Below are 10,684 nucleotides of genomic sequence, written 5' to 3' on the forward strand. Positions count from 1 at the left end.
TGTCACGCCAATGGTAAATAGATGTCACGCCAATGGTAAATAGCTGTCACGCCAATGGTAAATAGATGTCACAGCAATGGTAAATAGCTGTCACGCCAATGGTAAATAGCTGTCACGCCAATGGTAAATAGCTGTCACGCCAATAGTAAATAGCTGTCACGCCAATGGTAAATAGATGTCACAGCAATGGTAAATAGCTGTCACGCCAATGGTAAATAGCTGTCACGCCAATAGTAAATAGCTGTCACGCCAATGGTAAAAAGCTGTCACGCCAATAGTAAAAAGCTGTCACGCCAATGGTAAATAGCTGTCACGCCAATGGTAAATAGATGTCACGGCAATGGTAAATAGCTGCCACGCCAATAATAAATAGCTGTCACGCCAATAGTAAATAGAGGTTACGGAAAAAGTAAATAGATGTCACGCCAACAGTAAATAGAGGTTACGCCAATAATAAATAGCTGTCACGCCAATAATAAATAGATGTCATGCCAATAGTAAATAGAGGTTACGCCAATAATAAATAGATGTCACGCCAATAGTAAATAGAGGTTACGCCAATAATAAATAGATGTCACGCCAATAGTAAATAGAGGTTACGCCAATAATAAATAGATGTCACGCCAATAGTAAATAGAGGTTACGGAAAAAGTAAATAGATGTCACACCAATAGTAAATAGCTGTCACGCCAATAATAAATAGATGTCACGCCAATAGTAAATAGAGGTTACGCCAATAATAAATAGATGTCACGCCAATAGTAAATAGAGGTTACGTCAATAATAAATAGCTGTCACGCCAATAATAGATGTCACGCCAATAATAAATAGATGTCACGCCAATAGTAAATAGAGGTTACGTCAATAATAAATAGCTGTCACGCCAATAATAAATAGATGTCACGCCAATAGTAAATAGATGTCACGCCAATAATAAATAGCTGTCGCGCCAATAGTAAATAGAGGTTACGGAAAAAGTAAATAGATGTCACGCCAATAGTAAATAGATGTCACGCCAATAATAAATAGCTGTCGCGCCAATAGTAAATAGAGGTTACGGAAAAAGTAAATAGCTGTCACGCCAATAATAAATAGATGTCGCGCCAATAGTAAATAGCTGTCGCGACAATAATAAATAGCGTTCACGCCAACAGTAAATAGTTGTCACGCCAATAGTAAATAGCTGTCGCGACAATAATAAATAGCGTTCACGCCAACAGTAAATATATGTCGCGCCAATAGTAAATAGCTGTCGCGTCAATAATAGCGTTCACGCCAATAGTAAATAGCTGTCACGCCAATAGTAAATAACTGTCGCGCCAATAATAAATAGTGTTCACGCCAATAGTAAATAGCTGTCACGCCAATAGTAAATAACTGTCGCGCCAATAATAAATAGTGTTCACGCCAATAGTAAATAGCTGTCGCGACAATAATAAATAGCGTTCACGCCAACAGTAAATAGTTGTCACGCCAATAGTAAATATATGTCGCGCCAATAGTAAATAGCTGTCGCGTCAATAGTAAATAACTGTCGCGCCAATAATAAATAGTGTTCACGCCAATAGTAAATAGCTGTCACGCCACTAGTGCAGTTTTTTTTTCTTTAAAAAAATCTTTATTAGAAAACAGCAGTAAATAAGTCAGAGTGACGAGTGCGTTTTACACGGGACTGGAACGCTTATTTACATTTCTACAACACGTCTTAGTAGCGTGTCAGCGCCACGTGGCCCCTCTGTAACAGTCACGGCGGCAGCCCACGTCTCATCCGTTCCGTTCTCAGGATCCGGAGCTTCTTCTAAAACACACAGGTTGTAACCATTTGTTTTGGGGGTTTTCGGCGTATATCCTGATGGGTCATTACATGAAGCGTCCAGGGAGGTCATTACTCAGTGGGATTCGTATATATGCCGACCGCACAGCCCAGACTGCGGGAATTACCGACACAGATTCACCTAAGCGAGGGAATCCTGAGCACCTGGACTGCTGGGGAAAGAGCAGATAACTGAACGGATGCTTTGTATGAGGGGTAAAAAGTAAAAACCTGCTGCTTAATGATCACTATGAGATTATTTACAAGACCCCCGTATGGATTCCCGCCACAGGCCAGCCGCACTCACCCCCCACCCCGGCGGAATCCATCTTTATTCACAGTAATTACATGGCTGGTGAAGCACATTGCACCGGTTCCATCAGATCATCCTCATGACCTTGTAGATCCAGTCCACGTAGACAGATACCCGGGTGAATATGGCTGGCACATTCTTCTTGCCGCAGCCACGCGCTGGTATAATAACGCCCTCCAATACGTAGCAGTCATGAGTCAGGCAGGCGAGCGGGCCGCCGTAATCCCCCTGCAAGAGGAAGAGGAGGCAGAACTACAGGTGACAAAGCGGCAGGAGAACCGGATGATATGTATACACCGTCCAGCTAGTCAATAGGTCGACAGGAAAATGGTCGACACAAGCTTTTTGGGGGTTTTACATGTTTTCCCCAAGATTTACTATCCACGCGGACTACGATTGGGAGAGTAACCCGTGGACATATACAAGATAAGGACCAAGAAACCCAAAACCAGTTGACCATTTGTGTGTCGACCATTTGACCCCAACTCTACCTAAGGCATGTTGGCTGTCTATATAGGCCGCGTCAATCTTCTAGACCAAGCCTTAGCGGCAGACACAGCACCGTATTACCGCCAGACTCACCTCACACGCCCCTACATCCACAGCCGTGGGCTTGGTGCAGATCTCGCTGTCGCGCACCCGGTTTTTATGGGCGACGTTACAGTCCTCGTGATTCATCACTCGGAACTTAGCGATCTTCAGGACGTTTTCATGCCCGGTACCTGGAGGGGACAGGGAGCTTTAGGGAGGCGCTGATGGTGGCGTTATTGGAAACGTGTTCCCACAGGTGGGGCGATAGCTGGTACTTACCTTGTGTGTCCCCCCAGCCGGCGATCTCACACTGGGTGTCATCAGGCACGATGTATCTCTCAGGAGGCAGACATATCAGCGCCACTCTGCTGTTCAGGGTCACCGGCCTTAGGAGACAGAGGGAGAGAGTTAGCGGAGCGGCAGTGACCTGAGGTACAATGTGGTTATCAGAGTATAGATACAGAGAAGGCGCGCTTCTTATCACCACCTCCTGACATCAGCAGCGCGTAGCCCATGAAGTACGTCCCGTGCCGTGCGCTGGCTTGGTGGGTATATAAGGTGTGTGATAGGCCGTCTGCAGACATATCACTCGTTGCTGGCTTGGTGGGTATATAAGGTGTGTGATAGGCCGTCTGCACACATATCACTCGTTGCTGGCTTGGTGGGTATATAAGGGGTGTAATAGGCCGTCTGCACACATATCACTCGTTGCTGGCTTGGTGGGTATATAAGGTGTGTGATAGGCCGTCTGCAAACATATCACTCGTTGCTGGCTTGGTGGGTATATAAGGTGTGATAGGACGTCTGCACACATATCACTCGTTGCTGGCTTGGTGGGTATATAAGGTGTGATAGGCCGTCTGCACACATATCACACGTTGCTGGCTTGGTGGGTATATAAGGTGTGTGATAGGCCGTCTGCACACATATCACACGTTGCTGGCTTGGTGGGTATATAAGGTGTGTGATAGGACGTCTGCACACATATCACTCGTTGCTGGCTTGGTGGGTATATAAGGTGGGATAGGCCGTCTGCACACATATCACACGTTGCTGGCTCGGTGGGTATATAAGGTGTGTGATAGGCCGTCTGCACACATATCACTCGTTGCTGGCTTGGTGGGTATATAAGGTGTGATAGGACGTCTGCACACATATCACTCGTTGCTGGCTTGGTGGGTATATAAGGTGTGTGATAGGCCGTCTGCACACATATCACTCGTTGCTGGCTTGGTGGGTATATAAGGTGTGTGATAGGCCGTCTGCACACATATCACTCGTTGCTGGCTTGGTGGGTATATAAGGTGTGATAGGACGTCTGCACACATATCACTCGTTGCTGGCTCGGTGGGTATATAAGGTGTGATAGGACGTCTGCACACATATCACTCGTTGCTGGCTTGGTGGGTATATAAGGTGTGTGATAGGCCGTCTGCACACATATCACTCGTTGCTGGCTTGGTGGGTATATAAGGTGTGTGATAGGCCGTCTGCACACATATCACTCGTTGCTGGCTTGGTGGGTATATAAGGTGTGATAGGACGTCTGCACACATATCACTCGTTGCTGGCTTGGTGGGTATATAAGGTGTGATAGGACGTCTGCACACATATCACACGTTGCTGGCTTGGTGGGTATATAAGGTGTGTGATAGGCCGTCTGCACACATATCACACGTTGCTGGCTTGGTGGGTATATAAGGTGTGTGATAGGACGTCTGCACACATATCACTCGTTGCTGGCTTGGTGGGTATATAAGGTGGGATAGGCCGTCTGCACACATATCACACGTTGCTGGCTCGGTGGGTATATAAAGTGTGTGATAGGCCGTCTGCACACATATCACTCGTTGCTGGCTTGGTGGGTATATAAGGTGTGATAGGACGTCTGCACACATATCACTCGTTGCTGGCTTGGTGGGTATATAAGGTGTGTGATAGGCCGTCTGCACACATATCACTCGTTGCTGGCTTGGTGGGTATATAAGGTGTGATAGGACGTCTGCACACATCTCTCGTTGCTGGCTTGGTGGGTATATAAGGTGTGTGATAGGACGTCTGCACACATATCACACGTTGCTGGCTTGGTGGTTATATAAGGGGTGTGATAGGACGTCTGCACACATATCACTCGTTGCTGGCTTGGTGGGTATATAAGAGGTGTGATAGGCTGTCTGCACGCATATCACACGTTGCTGGCTTGGTGGGTATATAAGGGGTGTGATAGGTCGTCTGCACACATATCACACGTTGCTGGCTTGGTGGGTATATAAGGGGTGTGATAGACCGTCTGCACACATATCACACGTTGCTGGCTTGGTGGGTATATAAGGGGTGTGATAGGCCGTCTGCACACATATCACACGTTGCTGGCTTGGTGGGTATATAAGGTGTGTGATAGGCCGTCTGCACACATATCACTCATTGCTGGCTTGGTGGGTATATAAGGGGTGTGATAGGCCGTCTGCACACATATCACACGTTGCTGGCTTGGTGGGTATATAAGGTGTGTGATAGGCCGTCTGCACACATATCACTCGTTGCTGGCTTGGTGGGTATATAAGGGGTGTGATAGGCCGTCTGCACACATATCACACGTTGCTGGCTTGGTGGGTATATAAGGTGTGTGATAGGCCGTCTGCACACATATCACTCGTTGCTGGCTTGGTGGTTATATAAGGGGTGTGATAGGACGTCTGCACACATATCACACGTTGCTGGCTTGGTGGGTATATAAGGGGTGTGATAGGTCGTCTGCACACATCACACGTTGCTGGCTTGGTGGGTATATAAGGGGTGTGATAGGCCGTCTGCACACATATCACACGTTGCTGGCTTGGTGGGTATATAAGGTGTGATAGGCCGTCTCTACTCATATCACTCGATGCTGGCTTGGTGGGTATATAAGGGGTGTAATAGGCCGTCTGCACACATATCACTCGTTGCTGGCTTGGTGGGTATATAAGGGGTGTGATAGGACGTCTGCACACATATCACACGTTGCTGGCTTGGTGGGTATATAAGGGGTGTGATAGGCCGTCTGCACACATATCACACGTTGCTGGCTCGGTGGGTATATAAGGTGTGTGATAGGCCGTCTGCACACATATCACTCGTTGCTGGCTTGGTGGGTATATAAGGTGTGTGATAGGCCGTCTGCACACATATCACTCGTTACTGGCTTGGTGGATATATAAGGTGTGTGATAGGCCGTCTGCACACATATCACTCGTTGCTGGCTTGGTGGGTATATAAGGTGTGTGATAGGCCGTCTGCACACATATCACACGTTGCTGGCTTGGTGGGTATATAAGGGGTGTGATAGGCCGTCTGCACACATATCTCTCGTTGCTGGCTTGGTGGGTATATAAGGGGTGTGATAGGACGTCTGCACACATATCACTCGTTACTGGCTTGGTGGGTATATAAGGTGTGTGATAGGCCGTCTGCACACATATCACACGTTGCTGGCTTGGTGGGTATATAAGGGGTGTGATAGGCCGTCTGCACACATATCACACGTTGCTGACTCGGTGGGTATATAAGGGGTGTGATAGGCCGTCTGCACACATATCACTCGTTGCTGGCTTGGTGGGTATATAAGGGATGTGATAGGCCGTCTGCACACATATCACACGTTGCTGGCTTGGTGGGTATATAAGGGGTGTGATAGAACGTCTGCACACATATCACACGTTGCTGGCTTGGTGGGTATATAAGGGGTGTGATAGGCCGTCTGCACACATATCACACGTTGCTGACTCGGTGGGTATATAAGGGGTGTGATAGGCCGTCTGCACACATATCACTCGTTGCTGGCTTGGTGGGTATATAAGGGATGTGATAGGCCGTCTGCACACATATCACACGTTGCTGGCTTGGTGGGTATATAAGGGGTGTGATAGAACGTCTGCACACATATCACTCGTTGCTGGCTTGGTGGGTATATAAAGTGTGTGATAGGCCGTCTCTACACATCACTCGATGCTGGCTTGGTGGGTATATAAGGTGTGTGATATGTGTGTGGAGACGGCCTATCACTCGTTGCTGGCTTGGTGGGTATATAAGGGGTGTGATAGGCTGTCTGCACACATATCACACGTTGTTGGCTTGGTGGGTATATAAGGGGTGTGATAGGCTGTCTGCACACATGACACGTTGCTGGCTTGGTGGGTATATACGGTGTGTGATAGGCCGTCTGCACACATATCACTCGTTGCTGGCTTGGTGGGTATATAAGGGGTGTGATAGGACGTCTGCTCACATATCACACGTTGCTGGCTTGGTGGGTATATAAGGTGTGTGATAGGCCGTCTCCACACACACATCGCTCGTTGCTGGCTCGGTGGGTATATAAGGGGTGTGATAGGCCGTCTGCACACATATCACTCGTTGCTGGCTTGGTGGGTATATAAGGGGTGTGATAGGCCGTCTGCACACATATCACTCGTTGCTGGCTTGGTGGGTATATAAGTGGTGTGATAGGCCATCTGCACACATCACTCATTGCTGGCTTGGTGGGTATATAAGGTGTGATAGACCGTCTGCACACATATCACTTGTTGCTGGCTTGGTGGGTATATAAGGGGTCTGACAGACCGTCTGCACACGTCACACGTTGCAGGCTTGGTGGGTATATAAGGGGTGTGATAGGCCGTCTGCACACAGATCACACGTTGCTGACTTGGTGGGTATATAAGGTGTGTGATAGGCCATCTGCACACATATCACTCGTTGCTGGCTTGGTGGGTATATAAGGTGTGATAGGTCGTCTGCACACATATCACTCGTTGCTGGCTTGGTGGGTATATAAGGGGTGTGATAGGCCGTCTGCACACATATCACACGTTGCTGGCTTGGTGGGTATATAAGGTGTGAGATAGGACGTCTGCACACATATCACACGTTGCTGGCTTGGTGGGTATATAAGAGGTGTGATAGGCTGTCTGCACACATATCACACGTTGCTGGCTTGGTGGGTATATAAGGGGTGTGATAGGCCGTCTGCACACATGTCACATGTTGCTGGCTTGGTGGGTATATAAGGGGTGTGAGAGGCCGTCTGCACACATATCACACGTTGCTGGCTTGGTGGGTATATAAGGGGTGTGATAGGCCGTCTACACACACAACACTCGTTGCTGGCTTGATGGGTATATAAGGTGTGTGATAGGCCATCTGCACACACATCACTTGTTGCTGGCTTGGTGGGTATATAAGGGGTGTGATAGGCCGTCTACACACAACACTCGTTGCTGGCTTGATGGGTATATAAGGGGTGTGATAGGACGTCTGCACACATATCACTCGTTGCTGGCTTGGTGGGTATATAAGGTGTGCGATAGGCCGTCTGCACACATATCACTCGTTGCTGGCTTGGTGGGTATATAAGGGGTGTGATAGGCAGTCTGCACACATCACACATTGCTGGCTTGGTGGGTATATAAGGGGTGTGAGAGGCCGTCTGCACACATATCACACGTTGCTGGCTTGGTGGGTATATAAGGGGTGTGAGAGGCCGTCTGCACACATATCACACGTTGCTGGCTTGGTGGGTATATAAGGTGTGATAGGACATCTGCACACATATCACTCGTTGCTGGCTTGGTGGGTATATAAGGGGTCTGACAGACCGTCTCCACACATATTACTCGTTGCTGGCTTGGTGGGTATAGAAAGTGTGCGATAGGCCGTCTGCACACATATCACTCGTTGCTGGCTTGGTGGGTATATAAGGGGTGTGATAGGCCATCTGCACACATATCACTCGTTGCTGGCTTGGTGGGTATAGAAGGTGTGCGATAGGCCGTCTGCACACATATCACTCGTTGCTGGCTTGGTGGGTATATAAGGGGTGTGAGAGGCCGTCTGCACACATATCACACGTTGCTGGCTTGGTGGGTATATAAGGTGTGATAGGACGTCTGCACACATATCACTCGTTACTGGCTTGGTGGGTATATAAGGGATGTGATAGGCCGTCTGCACACATATCACACGTTGCTGGCTTGGTGGGTATATAAGGTGTGTGATAGGCCGTCTGCACACATATCACTCGTTGTTGGCTTGGTGGGTATATAAGGTGTGATAGGACGTCTGCACACATATCACTCGTTGTTGGCTTGGTGGGTATATAAGGTGTGATAGGCCGTCTGCACACATATCACTCGTTGTTGGCTTGGTGGGTATATAAGGTGTGATAGGACGTCTGCACACATATCACTCGTTGCTGGCTTGGTGGGTATATAAGGTGTGATAGACCGTCTGCACACATATCACTTGTTGCTGGCTTGGTGGGTATATTAGGGGTCTGACAGACTGTCTGCACACGTCACACGTTGCAGGCTTGGTGGGTATATAAGGGGTGTGATAGGCTGTCTGCACACATGACACGTTGCTGGCTTGGTGGGTATATAAGGTGTGTGATAGGCCGTCTGCACACATATCACTCGTTGCTGGCTTGGTGGGTATATAAGGGGTGTGATAGGACGTCTGCTCACATATCACACGTTGCTGGCTTGGTGGGTATATAAGGTGTGTGATAGGCCGTCTCCACACACACATCGCTCGTTGCTGGCTCGGTGGGTATATAAGGGGTGTGATAGGCCGTCTGCACACATCACTCGTTGCTGGCTTGGTGGGTATATAAGGGGTGTGATAGGCCGTCTGCACACATATCACTCGTTGCTGGCTTGGTGGGTATATAAGGATTGTGATAGGCCGTCTCTACACATATCACTCGTTGCTGGCTTGGTGGGTATATAAGGGGTGTGATAGGCCGTCTACACACAACACTCGTTGCTGGCTTGGTGGGTATATAAGGTGTGATAGGCCGTCTGCACACATATCACTCGTTGCTGGCTTGGTGGGTATATAAGGGGTGTGATAGGACGTCTGCACACATATCTCTCGTTGCTGGCTTGGTGGGTATATAAGGGGTGTAATAGGACGTCTGCACACATATCACTCGTTACTGGCTTGGTGGGTATATAAGGGGTGTGATAGGCCGTCTGCACACATATCACACGTTGCTGGCTTGGTGGGTATATAAGGGGTGTGATAGGCAGTCTGCACACATATCACTCGTTGCTGGCTTGGTGGGTATATAAGTGGTGTGATAGGCCATCTGCACACATCACTCGTTGCTGGCTTGGTGGGTATATAAGGTGTGATAGACCGTCTGCACACATATCACTTGTTGCTGGCTTGGTGGGTATATAAGGGGTCTGACAGACTGTCTGCACACGTCACACGTTGCAGGCTTGGTGGGTATATAAGGGGTGTGATAGGCCGTCTGCACACATATCACTCGTTGCTGGCTTGGTGGGTATAGAAAGTGTGCGATAGGCCGTCTGCACACATATCACTCGTTGCTGGCTTGGTGGGTATATAAGGGGTGTGATAGGTCGTCTGCACACATGTCACATGTTGCTGGCTTGGTGGGTATATAAGGGGTGTGAGAGGCCGTCTACACACAACACTCGTTGCTGGCTTGGTGGGTATATAAGGGGTGTGATAGGACGTCTGCACACATATCTCTCGTTGCTGGCTTGGTGGGTATATAAGGGGTGTGATAGGACGTCTGCACACATATCACACGTTGCTGGCTTGGTGGGTATATAAGGGGTGTGAGAGGCCGTCTGCACACATATCACACGTTGCTGGCTTGGTGGGTATATAAGGGGTGTGAGAGGCCGTCTGCACACATATCACACGTTGCTGGCTTGGTGGGTATATAAGGTGTGATAGGACGTCTGCACACATATCACTCGTTGCTGGCTTGGTGGGTATATAAGGGGTCTGACAGACCGTCTCCACACATCACACGTTGCTGGCTTGGTGGGTATATAAGGTGTGTGATAGGCCAACTGCACACATCACTCGTTGCTGGCTTGGTGGGTATAGAAGGTGTGCGATAGGCCGTCTGCACACATATCACTCGTTGCTGGCTTGGTGGGTATATAAGGGGTGTGAGAGGCCGTCTGCACACATATCACACGTTGCTGGCTTGGTGGGTATATAAGGTG

At 48.7% G+C, this 10,684-nt stretch overlaps 1 protein-coding gene across 1 annotated transcript in view; it reads right to left on the reverse strand.

Annotated features, from left to right (window-relative positions):
* Positions 1–1,595: 1,595 nt before the first annotated feature.
* The window catches only part of MST1 (macrophage stimulating 1), a 42,935-nt gene continuing 33,846 nt past the window's right edge, over positions 1,596–10,684 (reverse strand). The window contains exons 13-15 of the mRNA XM_063941579.1: positions 2,937–3,043; positions 2,709–2,848; positions 1,596–2,354 (exon numbers count right to left, since the gene is read on the reverse strand). Of these exons, the coding sequence (XP_063797649.1) occupies positions 2,193–2,354; positions 2,709–2,848; positions 2,937–3,043 (409 nt within the window). The 3' untranslated portion in view covers positions 1,596–2,192. The remainder of the gene's footprint in view (positions 2,355–2,708; positions 2,849–2,936; positions 3,044–10,684) is intronic.

The sequence above is a fragment of the Pseudophryne corroboree genome, chromosome 9 (assembly GCF_028390025.1).
Source record: "Pseudophryne corroboree isolate aPseCor3 chromosome 9, aPseCor3.hap2, whole genome shotgun sequence".
In the NCBI taxonomy this organism is placed as follows: domain Eukaryota; kingdom Metazoa; phylum Chordata; class Amphibia; order Anura; family Myobatrachidae; genus Pseudophryne; species Pseudophryne corroboree.